Source organism: Miniopterus schreibersii (genome assembly GCF_964146895.1).
Source record: "Miniopterus schreibersii genome assembly, chromosome: 18".
Taxonomy (NCBI): domain Eukaryota; kingdom Metazoa; phylum Chordata; class Mammalia; order Chiroptera; family Miniopteridae; genus Miniopterus; species Miniopterus schreibersii.
Window position 1 is genome coordinate 435,925 of NC_138121.1, and position 16,710 is coordinate 452,634.

The 16,710-nt window shown below is 47.1% G+C and overlaps 1 protein-coding gene across 3 annotated transcripts; it reads left to right on the plus strand.

Annotated features, from left to right (window-relative positions):
* The first annotated feature begins 2,840 nt into the window (after positions 1-2,840).
* LOC308548414 (uncharacterized protein) lies at positions 2,841-15,816 on the plus strand. Of its 3 annotated transcripts, none has more exons than XM_081119896.1 (5): positions 2,841-3,092; positions 8,204-8,283; positions 8,693-8,942; positions 11,055-11,181; positions 12,127-15,816. In XM_081119896.1, the coding sequence occupies exons 3-5, from the start codon at positions 8,850-8,852 to the stop codon at positions 13,434-13,436; spliced, it is 1,530 nt and encodes a 509-aa protein (XP_080976022.1). In that variant the 5' UTR covers positions 2,841-3,092; positions 8,204-8,283; positions 8,693-8,849; the 3' UTR covers positions 13,437-15,816. The 3 variants fall into 3 exon arrangements, with proteins under 3 accessions (XP_080976022.1, XP_080976021.1, XP_080976023.1); XM_081119897.1 differs by lacking the exon at positions 2,841-3,092 and adding an exon at positions 3,500-3,667; XM_081119895.1 differs by lacking the exon at positions 8,204-8,283 and having other exon boundaries at positions 2,870-3,092; positions 12,127-15,815.
* The last annotated feature ends 894 nt before the right edge of the window (positions 15,817-16,710 follow it).

The following is a 16,710-nucleotide window of genomic DNA, read 5'->3' on the forward strand; positions in this document are numbered from 1 at the left end:
CGTACAACCTGTTTCTCACGAAGAACTGTATCTGCTATCAATGGAAAATGATAATTACCAGAAAGGAGATCATAGCTTTAAGGTGCCCCCTTTATCTCCGTGTTCAGGTGCTCCCTTTGCACAAGTGCTGTGACTGAAAGTTGCATCCACTGACCCGTACCAAAATACTATTAAGATGCTCTACATTTGAGATTTCTGTTCATAAAAAGGAAAAAGTACAACCCTAGCCATTTGCTTAGTGGTTAGAGCCTCTGCCCTAGGACTGAAGGATCCCTGGTTCGATTTTGGCCAAGGACATGTACCTAGGTTGCAGGCTCAACCCCCCGTCCAGGTTGGGGCACTTGCAGTAGGCAACCAATCAATGTGTCTCTCTCACATCAATGTTTCTCTCTCCCACTCTCTGAAAAGCCATGGAAAAAATTTCCTCGAGTGAGAATTAGAAAAAAAAAAGTATGGTCGATCCTCTGCATCGTACTGTGGGTTTTACATTCTTGTATTCAGCTCAGAATGGAAAATATTCTAAAATGAATGTTATGTTCCTGGCGTGTACTATGTAGTTAGGCCTACCATGGTTGCATGGTTGTGTATGTACCAAACATGAACAGACTATTTTCTTGCCTTTATTCCCTAAAAATACAATATGAAGACTTTTTACATATCATTTTTATTGTATTACATATTATATGTAAACTAGAGGTCATTTAAAGTATACATGATGCCAGGCATGGCTCAGCGGTTGAGCATTGACCAGGCGATCGTGGTTCGATTCCCAGTCAGGGCACATGCCCAGGTTGCGGGCTGTATCCCCAGTTGGGGGCGTGCAGGAGGCAGCCGATCAATGACTCTCTCATCATTGATGTTTTTATCTCTCTCTCTCCCTCTCCTTTCCTCTCTCTGAAATCAATAAAGAAATATTTTTTAAAAAAGGACTTTATTTTAAAAAATAAAGTATATGAGGATGTATATAGGCTAGGGTATATGGAAATACTATGCCATATTATATAAAAGACTTGAGCATCCATAGTGGTATCTGCAGGTACCTGGAACCAACTTCTCGTGGACACTGAGGGACAACTGTATATCTTAGTTATGGACTAAGAAATATTTGAATTAAAGTGTTCGTCAGTGGTTAGGGCACAATCATTGACTCTACAGGCATGAGAAAGGTTTCTGTGGAAACTAGAGTTAGAACTTGTCAATATTAGAAACGTCCAAAGCTGTAGAGAATTTTTATGAGTTTGTTTGAGCCAAAATTAACGACATACACCTGGGAGCAGGATCGCACATGCTCTCAAGAACAACAGTTTTGCAGTTTCTTTTAAGCAGCTGAAATTAAGGAAGGAATGAAAGGAATCCACATGGGGTTTGGGGAAAGCAAAGTGGGGATCGGATTACAGGATAGTTAACAAAATTGTGTGAATGATCTCTTGAGGGTTAATCCTTCTTTAGAGGGCTATTAGGGTATTTCAAAGATGTTCTAGATACCCAAGAACAATGAACAGGGCTGCCTTAAAACGTTTCACTGAAAAGGTTTAGACCTCTCCTGGTCAGCCGCACCCTCAGACAGCAGCCCCTCAGCATCTCTGCTCCCTTGCTGTGCAGCCAAGTTTGTCTTATACACAAGAGTAAGTCCCCCTCTTGCATGAAAGTGAAAAAGAAAGGAAAGAAAAGAGAGAAAAAGAGAGAAAGGAAGAAAGAAAAAAATAAAGAAGAATGGGAAGGTTTAGGCTTTGGGCTCAGTACTCTCCAGCTGTGCCCAGTTAATGACCAAATCACCCTGGGAGGTTGCTTTCCATAGAACCCCCATTTCCATGCACAAATTGCTGCTTATTTGCGTAACTCAGACTATCCCTCTGCTTTCTTGACAGCCATGACTGTGTATGGAGTTATTTCGATTGTTCTTGTCCAATTCTATTAAAGCAAAACAGGGGTATACAACTCAGGCTACACATTTGAAGAGCAGTAAGAATATGTCCAGCTTTGGCTGGCCTACATTATCTGAAGAATTTTTGTGACTTTGAGCCAGACTGTCCACATATGTCAGGAAGACACTCTCAAAGGATTGTGATGATGCTCCTGAGAGTGGCCATTTGGCACCTCGTTTTAAACCTTACAATCTAAAGAGGAGACGTAAGTGGGTTACATGGACTCCGTTGGTGCTGGATTAGGGAGGCGGGAGCAAGCCAAGGGGGGAGGGGGAAACCCCTGGGACTGGATAAAAAGTGAAGTGGCAGACACCTCTTTTATTTAGGTGGGTGCTGGGTAGGTAACGGTCTACCCTTAATGACAGTGAGGGGCTGTGTGGTCTCTTGGATTTGAGTCCCTGCAGGGACAAGAAAAGTGGAAATGAGTTCCCAGGGAGGCGCTGAACTCATTTAAGGTACTCCCAGCATGTGAAGTGCAAATTACACAGAGCTACTAACAAGGTGCGCGGACTGATCCAAAGGCGGCGGCGGCACTGGCTCCGGCGGAACAGCGAGGGGTGGACTACGGCCTGCGGGGTGCATTTTGATCTGTGCCCTTCGCGGGGGCATCAAGTAGTATGTTTGGCTCCTGGGAACTAGCTGAACTTCTTGGAGTTTGAGATAATGAACCCAAACATTTGGGCGAACAGGGGCAGGCCAGGCACAGCTCTCCCCGGAGGCCTGAGTTCTGCTCTACGAAGGGACGGAGACTGTCCGAAGCCCTCGGACCGCCGACGCCGTCTCCCGGAGCCCCAGCGCCCGCAGCAGCTCGCGGGAACTACAGTACCCTGTGTGCTCTGCGTTGAGTGGCAGCTAAGCTGGGCCAATGAGGGCTCGGGGCCGAGGCGTTTCCGTGTGTGGTGTCGAGCGCGGGGCGGGACTTCCGGCGTCCTCCTCCCCGGCGGTCATTTTGGCTGCTTGGGTGTGTTCCTCCCGGGGGCGGGCGTGGGGCTGGGTGAACGAGACTGGGAAGAAGTCAGGCGGGGTCGTGGCCGCCTCACAAAGGCGAGTCTGACCCTCGGCCGCGGCGCCGCCCGATACAGCGGCACCGGGACCGGGAGACGAGCCGTCGTCCCGCTCCGCCCCCAGGCCCGGATGGCGGCGGCCGCGCCGAGGCGCCCGGCTGAGGTGAGCGCGCGTCCCGCGGGCCTCCCTGCCTCGCCCGCCCAGCCCTGCCGCCCGCCAGGTTCGGCGTGCGGGACCCGGAGGCGCTCGTAGGTGGGCCCTGCTCGGGGTCGCGGCTGCAGCGGTCGCCGTCCCGCGCGGGGGGGACCAGGGGCGGGGCGGGGCTGCAGGTGCGGGGCGGCGGGTGCCGACGCCCGGGGGCGTGAGGAGCCGGAGGGGCCCGGACCGCTGGGCGCGGGGCGTGCGAGGCGGCGAGGCGGCGTGGTCAGCCCGGAAGGCGGGCCGCGCGTCCCACCTGCCCGCTGTGGAAGCCGGGCGGGAGCTGTTTTACTTATTTATCTTACGTGTTGACTTTAGAGAGAGGGGAAGGGAGGGGAACACGGATTCGTTCCCCTTTTCGATGCATTCAGGCGTGGTTCTTGGACGCGCCCTGACCAGGTGGAATCCGCGCCGTTGGTGTATCAGGATATTTATCTACCCCGCTGAGCTCTCGGGCCAGGATGGATTTTAAACAAAGGAGGGACACGAACTACATTAGGGTTTTACAAGTTTCCCAGAGGCTGTTCAGCGGAAGGAAGGTAATGAAAACATCGAGACACCAGGCGTTTAAATCTTTGTTCAGGGACACAGAGCCAGTAAGGTGAGACACTGAGGCACAGAGGTTAGACAGCCAGCCCTTGTCTACCTGGCTCAAGGGCCAGGTACGAACCCATTTAAACCTGGCGTGGTTGTATTTTATTTTCCTTCCTGGCACCCGATGTACAGAGGTGTGGAAAGGTTATCCTAGGGCCCGGATGTAAAACTGCTTAGAGGTAAAGCTGAGCTGGGAGCATTCAGGATGGATAGGGCTCCTTTCAGATGGGAACTCAGCAGAAGGACAGGATTCAGGGCTGGAATGACTTGCGAGAAGCTGGTTATCTATTCTGGAGGTGATGGGACATTTGATCAGAGGAGGCAGATGACCTTACTCAGGTCCTAGGCTCCATCGTTGCACAGTGAAGAGTGTATTGTGAGGGTAAAGGAAGCGGAAGGAAACCAGGGTGGAGACTACTGCAGTAATTCAGTACAGGGTTCATGGAACCAGAGACGTGGCTTAGGAGAAGTGGCCGGATTCTGGATGTGTTTTTGTTAAGGAACAACTAGATTTCCTAATGTGGAAGGAAAGTGTCTTTGGGTGCTTCTGTTGCTATAACAAAATACCATAATCTAGGTGACTAATAAATAGCAGGAATTTTTCACAGTTCTGGGGGCTAGAAGATGAGGGATTTTTGAAATTAAAAACTTTGATTTTCAAATGACTTAAAAATGAAAAGGCAGAGACCATAACACATTTGCAAAATATTTCCAACCGAGAACATGTATCTCAAATTTTATATAATTTGTTGTAACAGAAATAATAACCTTACTATACCAGTTTCACATATTAAAATTATACCCAATTAAAATAGTACATTATTGGTTTACTTAGGACTGCCAGCTTTCGGAAATAAAAATGCAGAAGATGCCCTAGCCTGTTTGGCTCTGTGGTTAGAGTGTTGGCCCTCGAACTGAACGGTCGTGGGTTCAATTCCTGGTCAAGGGCCTGTGCCGGGGTTGCAGGTTTAAACCCCAGTCCCGGATGGGGGGGGGTGTGGGGGAGGCAACCAATCAATGTGTCTCTCTCACATTGATGTTTCTCTCTCGCTCCCTCTCCCTCTGCCTCCATCTCTTCCACTGTCTCTAAAAATCAATGGAAAAATTATCCTAGGATGAGTGTGTTAACCAAAAGAAAAAAAAAAAGGTTATTTAACCATACTGGCAGCATGCCAGGAAGTAAGATCTCAAATGCTGTCTCAAGATATCTTTTTATTTCTACCTTGATCTTGTTGCTAAGCCATTCGTTGTTTAGTAACATATTGTTTATGCTCCATGTGTTTGTGTTTTCAGGTTTCTTATACCATTGTGATCAGAGAATATGGTTGATGTGATTTCTGTCTTCTTAAATTTGTTGAGACTTGTTTTGTAGCCTACCGTGTTCTATATGCGCTTAAAAAACATGTATATTCTGCTGCTTTGGGGATAAAATGTTCTAAAAATATCAATTAAATTAATGTAGTCTAATGTGTCATTTGAGGCTGCTGTTTCCTTGTTGATTTACTGTCTGTATGATCTAATTGGTGTCAGTGGGGTCTTAAAGTCCCCTACTATGACTGTATTACTGTCAGTCTCTCCTTTATGTCTGACAATATTTGCTTTGTATACTTAGGTGTGCCTGTGTTGTGTGTAAATGTTTACAATGGTTATTATATCCTCTTGTTGGGTTCATTCCTTTATCATTATGTATCCTTTTTTGTTTCTTGTTTTATAGCTTTTGTTTCAAAGTCTATTTTGTCTGATAGAAGTATTGCTACCCCAGCTTTTTGTTGTTCTATTTTCATAAATAATATTTTCCATCCAGTCTTTCTACCTGAAGTGGGTCTTGTTTTCTTCTTGGTTTAGTCACCCTGTGTCCTTTGATTGGAGCATTTAATCCATTTACATTTAAAGTAATTATTGATAGATATATTGTTATTGCCATTTTATTTATATTTTTTCTTTTTAAAAATTTTTTTTTATTGATTGATTTTAGAGAGGAAGGGGGAAAGGAAAACATCGATTTGTTGTCCCACTTATTTATGCATTTATTGGTTGATTCTTGTATGTACCCTGATCGGGGATCAAACCCGAAACCTTGGTATACCAGGACAACGCTCTAACCAATTTAGCTACCTGACCAGGGCTTTTTTTTCTTTTCTTAAAGAAGTCCCTTTAACATTTCTTGTAATACTGGTTTGGTGGTGCCGAGCTCCTTTGGGAAGCCCTTTATCTCTCCTAAGATTCTAAATGGTTTATAAGTCCTTGCTTTTCATTAGTTTGAATATCTGGTGCCAAGTCCTTCTGGCCTGCAAAGTTTCTGTTGAGAAATCAGCTGACAGTATTATGGGAGCTCCCTTGTAGGTAACTGTCTTTCTCTTGCTGCTTTTAAGCTTTTCTCTTTGTCCTTAATCTTTCGCACACACTGTGCTCTGTGAACTGGTATGCTTATTTTCTTTGCCAAATTAAGGGACTTTTTCATCATAAACCTTCAACTAGGTTTTCAGTCCTTTGTGCTCCTGGCACCTCTATCATGCAAATGTTGGTATGCTTTATATTGTTCCAGAGGCCCCTTAAACTGTTTCTGTTTTTTTCTTTTCTTGCTGTTCCGTTAGGGTGTTTTCCTCTGCCTGGTCTCCAAATCGCTCATTTGATTCCCTGCTTCGTGTAATCTACCCTTGAGTCCATCAGACGTGTTCATTTCAGACTGGTTCTCTTTTAGGGTAGAAGTGCTCACTGATTTCATTTACTCTTCTCCTAAGTTCATTGAGCATCCTTATAACCAGTGGTGTTTTTTTCCATTATTATCATTATTTTTTTTAATTAATTTTTTTGTTAATCTAAACCCAAAGATATTTTTTCCATTGATCTTTAGAGAGAGTGGGAGGGAGGGGGAAAGGGAGAGAGAGAGAGAGAAACATTAGTGTGAGAGAGACACATTGATTAGTTGCCTCCCACATATGCCCCAACCAGGTTAGTATTCCAACCTGGAACCCAGGTAGGTACCTTGACTGGAAATCGAACCCATGACCCTTGGGTGAGTGGGCCAATGCTCAAACCACAGAGCCACTCTGGCCAGGGCTATAACCAGTGTTTTGAACTGTGTGTCTGATAGATTGCATGCCTCCATTTTGTTTAGTTCTTTTATTTGGGGCATGTTTCTTTGTTTTGGCTGCATGTCTTTGTTTCTATAGATCTTCTGTGTCTTGGCAGGGTGGCTTTAGGTAGGTGTTTTGTGGGGCTCAGTTGTGCAGTCTTCCTTCCTGATCACTTAAACTGGGTGCTCCAGGAGCATCCCATGTGTGAGTTGTGTGTGCCCTTCTTTTGTAGTTGAGCCTGGATTGCTGTTGGCACTTCAGTGGGTGGGATTGGTCCTGACTACATTGTACACTGTTGAGTGGGGGTTTATCCCAAGGAGCAGGATTTACTTTAGTGGGGCTCTGGTGCCTATCGAGTCCACCCATTGGGTTTGTCACTTATGCCAATTCGGTGGTACTCTGGTGTGGTTCTGGGGCCTCTTGGGAGGGCCTCCAGTGGAGGCCAGGGTCAGCTCCTGCCTGATAGGAGCTACAAAGTGATCTCCACAAAGTGCAAAGTGGAGGCACCTGAGAGAGGCTATGCTGAGAACTGAGGCTGGCTTGGGGATGCTTAGCAAGAAGTGCAGGTCATGCCGAGGCTAGCCGCTGCTTGTTTGGAGTTTTGTGTACCGTTGAGAGATTTGAGATGACTTTTTTAAATGTTTAATGTGACACAAGTTTACATCCCCTTCTATAAAAAAGCTAACTATGCATGATATTCTGATACTTTTTTTTAATGTAAGATTATGATCTGCCGGTTCAGCCTTATGCAAAATTTATTGAGCATGTCTAGTACCATGATGGTACAGGATTTATTCTGATCTACAGAAAACAGCTTTGTAATTATAAAGGAATTTGTTGTGTGAGTCGAGCCATTTTCTGGTGTGATGATAGTGGACTCTCTGTTCTGTCATCACATTCCTCTCATTCAAATACAGTCAGCCTCTGAACATACTTAAAATTGGATACTTCCTCATTCACACAGGGGTTGGGGTTCTTGGAAATTCCTCACTTTTTTTATAACAATAACAAAAAGGGGGCAGGTGTTGAAACCCAAAGACATGGGGCCCTTGGTAGCAACTTGCTGACAAATGATTGTTTTTCTAAAGGGAGGTTTGCTGGATGTTACCTCATCTTCTGTTTTGCGCAGAATGGGCATGGGCTTTCCCCCAGCAAGACTTGCCCCCTGAGTATGTACTAGGTCATTAGTTTTGTCCCAGTACCTCAGCTCCTGCTCTTTCCTCCACTGGATCCTGAAACTCTTGGTGTATCTACTGACATTTTTATGAGAGTGACACGCACATTTCCCTGGGATATTCCAGATAGAATGGAGAGGTTCAGGAAATATTGTCAAAATCTGTGATTTTTGTGTGATGTGTTTGGCCTTGTGTGGGCTAATGGCTTTGTTGTCTTTGTGCTCGACAGATTTAAAAGGTGAGTGCTGCACACTCAGCACTGGACTGCATTCCAGCCTTCCTAGGAAACCAGGCACCATCCTGACCCTGGTGAGCACATGTGGCTCCTTTCCTCATTCATTTTTGTTGTATCCTGTGGGGGAGGAAGAAACTCTCCCCTACTCTCAAGGTTCTTTTGGCTGGTCTAATAATGAAATAGAAATAATACACAGACAAAGGCTCAGCTTCAGAAGCCATAGAAGCTAGTGAGTTTAGTTGGTGTCAGTGACTATGTGATTATAAAATTGGATAATATAAAAGTTGGGGGAATGGGGGGGTTCCTGAAATAATAGTAGCTTCTGGCTACTTCCTGGAGTCTTAAATAATGTCTCTAAACACATAAGCAATTAGTTACAGGCAGCTCCCTCAGAATGTGGGCATGGCCCCTTTAAGAAAGAGTCACCTGTCCTGGCCTTACAGCCAGGACACCCCTCTCACTGCTGCTTTTCCTCTGTTCCAGGAAGTTCCACTGTGGGCCGCCTGACTTGAAGGCCTCTGGAGCTGTGAGAACGCCATCACCCCAAGGACCCTGTGTGGAGTGGCATCTGTGTAGAGCCAATGAAGGTCCAGGACTGCCAGCATCCTCCTTGTGGCCGCTCCTTGTTCAGAGATTCCAGATGCGACGACCAGACACAGAAGGCGGGACAGGAGCTGTTGTCCTTGTTGCACAGAGTACAATGGCAGTGGCTGCACTGAGGGGCCCAGCTGAGGTGAGTGCACAACCCCGCCCATGCCCTAAACCCTAAAGCCCCAGGTGCAGGGCATCGGTCATGTCCTGCAGCCCAGACCCCAGCGCCCAGGACAATGGTGACACCTCACAGGGGCCAACCATGCAAAGACGTGGAGCTAGGACTGACCCAGGAAGATTTGGGAACCTGAGGTTCACCTTCTCCCCTTAGGGAGCAGAGAGTGTGAGCTGGAGTGACACTGGGAAATAACAGGCTGAGGGTCCTGGGAGTCGGGGGAATGCACCAAAGGGGAAACAGTATCGGAGTTGGGGATAAAAGCTTGCCAAGAGGCTCTTTACAGGAAGAACAGAGTAAAGAGGGTTGATGACAGTGAGGAGGCACAGGGAGGTTGAGTTAAGAGTCAGCACTGAGGATTGAATCTCAAAGTGTAGACAGTTGGCATGAGGTCTCCTGACACCGTGAATGGGCAGGTGAGCTCCACCACGATTGCCTCTGCCCCTACTCTCTGCCCACTGATTTGTGTAACTCGATACAAGTTAGGGGAGGGGTGTCCTGGTGCTCGTCATCTGCCATTCTCTGAGCCCCTGGAGAAGCACCAAACCCAGGCTGGCTGTGTGGAGGCAGTGCTAGGCACAGGCACCAGTATGTGCAAAATGGTGGGAACAGAGAGATGAGTGAAGTAGTGGTGGTCTTACCCGTGCAAAAGCCTGGGAAGATTGGCGAGGAAGCCACCATACAGTCCAGGCGAGATGAATGTAAAATGTAGCCATGGAGGAGGGAGAAGTTTTTGGAGAGTAAGGAACAGAATGGGAGGAGTCAGGGATGACCACCCTACGGATCCTATCTTAGTGCCTAGGGGTATGGGAGCGCCCTTAACTGGACTGGAGCAATCGGTACTGGGAGTAATTTCGGTCAAGAAAATACTCAGTGGAGGCAGCTGGACTACAAATTTGAGGTGAGGTTCAGCATTAGACACCTACTGTGTGTACTGGAAGAGAGCTGTGTGTGTCACAGGACGGGGAATTTGGCTGGTATGTTATTAACAGTCTGGGAAGGAGAGGGTCAGTGTGAAGTCTGGGTCTCTTTCTGGGCACCTGGTTGGAGGGAATGGTCAAACACAGGTGAGGGCGGGGAAGAGGGTGATCTAGCAGGTGGCCAATGCCTCCAAGGGAAGAATGGACAGAAGATACAGAAAGCTAGAAGTAGTTAAGGCAAGGTGACCGACCTAAAGGTCATTCTTGACTCACCAGAACTTTAATGCAGTTTTTCATGGAGCTGGGGGTTTTTTACTCAGGCTGTTAGATGTGCTCGTTTGTGAGGTAAGGGGCTGAATTGTGTCCCCCTAAAGTTTATGTTAAAGTACTTCATCCCTAGTACCTCAGGACGTGGCTATAGTTGGCGATAGGGTTCTTAAGGTGGTAATTACGTTAAAATGAGGTCATAGGTGGGCTCTACTACAATATGACAGGGTACTTTGTTATGATAGCCCCTAGCAAAGCAGCATAGCTAAGGAGCAAATGAGGGAAGGTGTAAAGAAAAGGGCTGAGTGCTCGCTTTGGCAGCACATGTACTAAAATTGGAACAATACAGAGTAGATTAGCATGGCCCCTGGAAAGGAAAAGAAAGGGCAAGGAAAGAAAGGACCGACTGGTGAGGGAACATCGGCACAACACAGGAATAGAAGACCATGGGTATGTGCGACGGGGCTGAGGGTGAAGCAAGGGTCCCAAGCAGACAGGGCCTTCACAGTGGACTTCGGGTCCATCAGGTCTGTAGTAGCACTAGGTCCTGTTTGTGCCAAGTACTCTTGATGCCATGTGGTGGGTAACAGGTGCTAGAGAAGTGCACATGAGGGTGCATTTGAGCCAATGCCCCCAGGTCCTTGGCATTAGAGACTTAAGTCAAGGTTGAGGGTACATTTAGGTGTACCTGGGAGGTATACTATGGAGGATATTTTAGGGAAATTGCATGGCTCGGGGTGGCTGGTGAGTATGTGTGTTTGGGCCACCTCCTGATGAAGAAGGCCTGGTATCTCCTCTGAGTTGGGGTGCTTGAGGCAGATGTGTGGGGAGATGGATTGCAGGGCCTTGGCAGAGGAGTTGTTTGTAGTTTCATCTCTCCATCTCATGGCAGGGCCGTGTGACCTTTGAGGATGTGGTTGTGTACTTCTCCTGGGAGGAATGGGGGCTCCTGGATGAGACGCAGCGATGCCTCTACCATGACGTGATGCTGGAGAACTTTGCCCTTGTGACCTCATTGGGTAAGTCCTCATACCCACCCCAGTGCATGGCCTAGATTCCATATCTTTAAATTACAGTTGGCATTCAACATTATTGTATTAGTTTCAGACAATACTTGACAGTGTGTTTCCCCTGCTATTTCCAGTACCCAGCTGGAGACTCCATCTTTGCTTTTTCTCCCAGGGCTACACTGCTCTTCTCACATTTGCACTTATTTCCCAGTCCCTGGCCAGATAGACTGATCCTAAACCTAGAGCCCAAAATGTGTTGCCCCAGTTTACCTTGCCTGCCCTCCCCCAGCTGGGACATTGTCCAGGCCATTCTCCCTACCTTTCATTTTTCCCCACCTATGCCAGCACGTGCTGTCACTGGTATGTCCCAAGGGCTGTTCTTTCAATATTTGTCTGAGGTTCTTTTTGTAACATTTAGTTGTTTCCTGTTGTCTGCTATGTGCAGAATTGCTCTGGGCCAGTGCTAGTTCCTCACCTGTTTCCTTAGGGCTTCTGTCATCCAGGTTCCACACAGTTGTTCACCTGGGGTTTAGGAAGAAGAGTCCTGGGAGCCTCACAGGATGGACATGACGATGAAAGGCAGCTGGGGCAGCACATAGCAGGAGGGTGTGCTCAGATCACACCAGGAACCTGTCCTATGCCCATTTCGTGTCTGCCTGCCCTTCCCCATTCTTGAGATTTCCCCCAGTTCTCATTTCTACCCTGATTCTGTTCCTCGGTTGCATCACACTTGCTGCAAGGATTGCACATGTCTTTAAAACAATCTCTCAAGGCCATAAGGAAGAGGAATCAATTGGGAACCCCCCCTTAATTCTTGGGGCTTCTAGAGTCCCAGGATTAGTACAAAACAGTCCACTGAATTCGATTCTTTGGTGTCCCTCACACGCATCTGTGATGAGTCTGCTCCCACCCCGCAGAGTCAACATGCACTCACCAGCCTTTCTGTGTCTTCAGGTTGCTGGTACGGAATGGAGGAAGAGGCAGCACTGTCTGTGCAGAGTGTTTCTATAGCAGAAACGCCACTGGGCCAGAATCCAAGTCTAGACCCAGCCATTCAAGAGACTCAACCCTGTGAGAAGTGTGTCCTGGTCGGGGGAGATGTTTTGTACCTGACAGGATACCCAGGATCACATTCTCGCCAGAAGTCACACACCTGTGAGCCCTGTGGAAGACAACCCTGTCTTAGCCCAGACCTGCACGAGAAGCCCGATGAAGAGAAGCTACTCTGGAGGGACATGGACACAGCCTCATTTATGACAGGCTGCAAGTTCCACATGTCAGGGAAGCCCTTTACCTTCACTTGTGGGGCAGTCAGGAAGGACTTCCTGGCCATGTTGAGCCTTCTCCAGCATCAAGCCACTCTCAGAGTGGCAAAGTCACCCAGCAATTTCCAGTGTGGGGATGAGGAGGCCTTTCACAGTGGGAGGAGTCATTACATGGACAGTGACTATGGGAAACCACTCAGCTACGAATATAGACTCCTTCAGCATCCGCAGCTTCACCCTCAAAGTCATTATGACTGTGATGTATGTGAGAAACCATTTAACCAAAGCTCCCCCATTAGTGATTGCCAGAGACCTGACACGGGAGCAAGGTCTTATGAATGCAACGAATGTGGGAGATCCTTCAGCCAAAGCTACCACCTCATTCAGCACCACAGAATTCACACTGGAGCCAGGCCTTACAAATGCAGTGAGTGTGGAAAAGCCTTCACTTACAAACTCAGGCTTGTTCAGCATCTGCAAATTCACAATAGAGTCAAGCCTTATGAATGTGGGGAGTGTAGGAAATCCTTTAGCTACAGTTCCACTCTCATTAAACACCAGAGGGTGCACACGGGAGCCAGGCCTTATAAGTGTGGGGAGTGTGGGAACTCCTTCAGTCAGAGCTCCAACCTTGTCCAACATCAGAAAATTCACAATGGGGCGAGGCCTTATAAATGCAGCGAATGTGGAAAATCTTTCAGCTACAAGTGCAAACTTGTTCAGCACCTGCGGATTCACACTGGCGAAAGGCCTTATGAATGTGGGGATTGTGGGAGATCTTTCAGCCACAGCTCTACTCTCAATCAACACAGGAGAATTCACACTGGAGCCAGGCCTTATAAGTGTGATGAGTGTGAGAAATCCTTCAGCCAAAAGTCTAACCTCATTCAGCACCAGAGAGTTCACACAGGAGAAAGGCCTTATGAGTGTGGGGAATGTGGGAAATCCTTTAGCCAAAGCTCCCACATCATTCAACACAGAAAACTTCACACCAGATAACCTCACAAATATGCAATGCCTCTGGGGAAACTTGTCAGCCCCCGCTCTGCTGTCATTTCAGCATGACAGCTTAAACCCAGAGATACTTTATCTAAAGATATTAACGTCGTTTGGCCCCAGAAAGTCCACATAGGAGAAAAGCCTGAGACCTCTCTCAGGGAACATGCTACTTTTTGTTAGGAAGCCCTCTGCTTGAAATTGAACTTTATGCTTCAACGTCTACAGTAGGGAGATTCTCCCCCATGAATTCTGGGTGCGTGGGAAGCTTTTGTTTCTACCCTGCCAGTTCCCTTTGCCTGAATTCATGCCCCTGCCACAAGCCATCTCTCACTTCTGCCAACCACCTTGAGGTTCCTCAGATGTTTCTGAGTTGAGGAAGGAAGACTCATTCTCCTTTCTGACTGATTAGGGCATAATCTGGACCCAGTTTTGTTAGCCAAGATCAGGATGGGTAATGGTATCTTGAAGAAAAGGGTTAGTTTCTTCCACTTATGCTCTAACTCGCATTGCTCCCTAAGGCCTCCTATGAGAGACCGACAGCACTTTTTGGCCCTCATTTTTACCCTGGATATCAGCCCAGAGGAAGAGGGTGAGATTTGTGACAACCTCCAGTGCTTTTGCAAGTATAAATTGGTTCCCTTTCCCAGGGATGTCACATCATATGCTGAGCACTATTGTAAGGAAGCTGTTTCCCAGGTGCTACACAGGAATCATGTGCCTTTCATGTCTCGAGTTGGGTAGTCTGCTCTTAGTGGTTATAAGACTGCAGAGGCTGGGCTGAAACCATAATTTGTTTCAAAACACAGTGATACTGGGGCATCGAGAGAGGGTGTACCCTCCATGCATGTTCCAGTGACTAAAGGCTGTGTGGGGATGAGTGTCCAGTGAGTGAGGCCATTGTCAGCAAGTATAGCTTTGGTTATTTGGTTATTATAGTGGTGTCAGAACACGTTGCTATTCCATCTGAACATGTTGCACAGGCAAGGAAATGAAAATAGGAGTGAGAGACCAGGGATGTAGCAGTTTTTGTGTCCCAGCCAAGTAACTGTCAGGAAAACTGGCAAATAAGGTCATTTCTATTTCCAGGCCGAGCTGTGCTTCCCAAAGAATGCGTGTGAAAAACAATGCAGGGGGATCCAGATTTATCATTTGAACAATTTTTATACATTGACGTGCTATGGGACTACACCTTTTAGTTGTTTAGTGTTGGCATGTATCCACGAAACTTATCAAAATCATAATGAACAGTTGTCTCATTCTTAGGCCGTTTTTATTTTTTAAAAACCTACCTTTATTTTATTTATTTTTTGTTAACCCTCACCGAGGATATTTTTCCTTTTTTTAGGGGAGAATGGAAGGGAGGGGGAGAGACACATTGATCTGGCTGCCTCCCACATTTCCCCAACCGGGGATTGAGGCTGCAGCTGAGGTACATGCCCTTGACCCAAATAGAACCCATGGCCCTTCAGTTTGTGGGCTGATGCTCTAACCACTGAGCCAAACTGGCCAGGGCACCTTGTGCCCTTTTTTAATATCTCCCTCTGCCCTCAGCAAGAGGGATTGGTGCTAGTGTCTTTCATGGGTTTTGTGTTTTATAGAATTTTATATGATTTAAGTCATGAGTTCTCAAAGGTTTTATGTTTCAATTTCCTTCATGCTCATATTTTGAGGCTTATAGATGTCAATCACACTTCTGTGAAATACTTGATCTTTTTATTGAACAGTATTCTCGATGAATTTAAGTCTGTCAGCAGAGGACGTTTGACTATCAGTGTAAATGCGTCTCATCCATGAAGTCAGCTATTCCACCTGCTCACCCTATGAGAAGCAGTTGTTGCTCTGAATTCCCACTTTTCTCCAAAACAACCCCTCCCAACTTTCTTTTTGCCCCCATAACATTCCTCTCCTTCCCGAATTACAGCTCTTTGCTGCTCCTGAATAAACACACACTTTGCTGGTAAAAATGACTTACTATTAATGTCAGCATTATACACATTAAGACAACAAAAGCCCATGAGAGGAGAGGGGTAAGTGGAATTGTGAGGTGGCCCAGTTAATACTTCCCAATAGTTACTTTGATTTTGTAGGTGTCAAATACGTCATTTCCAAGGAGTGTAGAAATAATGCTGTACCAAAGACTGCACACTGCTCACCAAAATTTTAAGATTCACTTCAGATGACATGGAACTGTAGTTTCTGCAGTTGGCAACCAGATATGCCGTCTGGTTCTTAAGAGACCTTTAAAAGTGGGCTCATTCCAATGCAGGGCCACAAAAGTTCTGTGTTATCTGCATCACTACCTCCCTCTGATCCAGTGGGTAAGTTGCATTCTGTGTTAACCTGTGGTCTCAGTGGTCACTATGACTACCACCGAAAGTTAATAGAGCAGATTTCTAAGTGGGTTGCTGCCAGGAGGGGCTGCAATCAGATTCTGGAACAGTCTCCAAAGCCTCTGGGCGGGGGGCAGGCTGACATAGTTGATTTTGAGAACTGAAAGCATTTCCTCCCCACTGGGGGGGTGGGTGGGTTCAGCATCCATTGACTTGTATTAGCACTAGAATTATGTCAGCCCAGTCCAAGAGATCCATAACTGGCTGAAAATGAGTGCTTGTTCCAGCAGCATGTACTTAGACATGTCCTGCTTCAACTTTGACGTGTCAGCCAGTGCGGCAGAGGCTGCACAGCTGTGAGGTAAGCCCTGGGGCAAGGCAACCCCCCTCCAGCTGCCAGCGAGATAGCTCTGCTCCACCTGCTCTGGTGCAGTGTTAGTTTTGTTGTTTCAACCTCAGCTGGAAAACATCTCCATTGGAAAGGGTTAAAGTGATGTGGATACGTTTGCACAGCTACTATTGGGTGGGGAAAGCCTCAGTCCTATTGGTGGAAGCAATTTTAGGGACTTCTTTATAAGGGCTGCTCAAATGGCAGGGACAGTGCAGGAAGTTCAGTGCAGGCTTCCCTCTAAACACATTTTGCGTGAGAGGCCCCTGTGGGGAAAAGACTGCTGAAGGCTCTGCTTTTAAATTTGGTCCCAGTCAGTCACTAGGCTCCCTTGGTATTTTTCCTGGGTTCCACAGAGACAAGCTGGTGCTACTGGACAGAAGGGCCTGGTAAGAGTGCAGGGAGCCAGTGGGCACATTGGTTGGCAACATCATGGCAGCTAGTGAGGGGCACATACCATTGAGGCCATAACACTCTTGGAGGGGGTCCCCCCAAGGCCCAGGTGCCTCATTTGTCAAACTGCAAAACCACACCACCAGCTAGACAGAACCAGAGA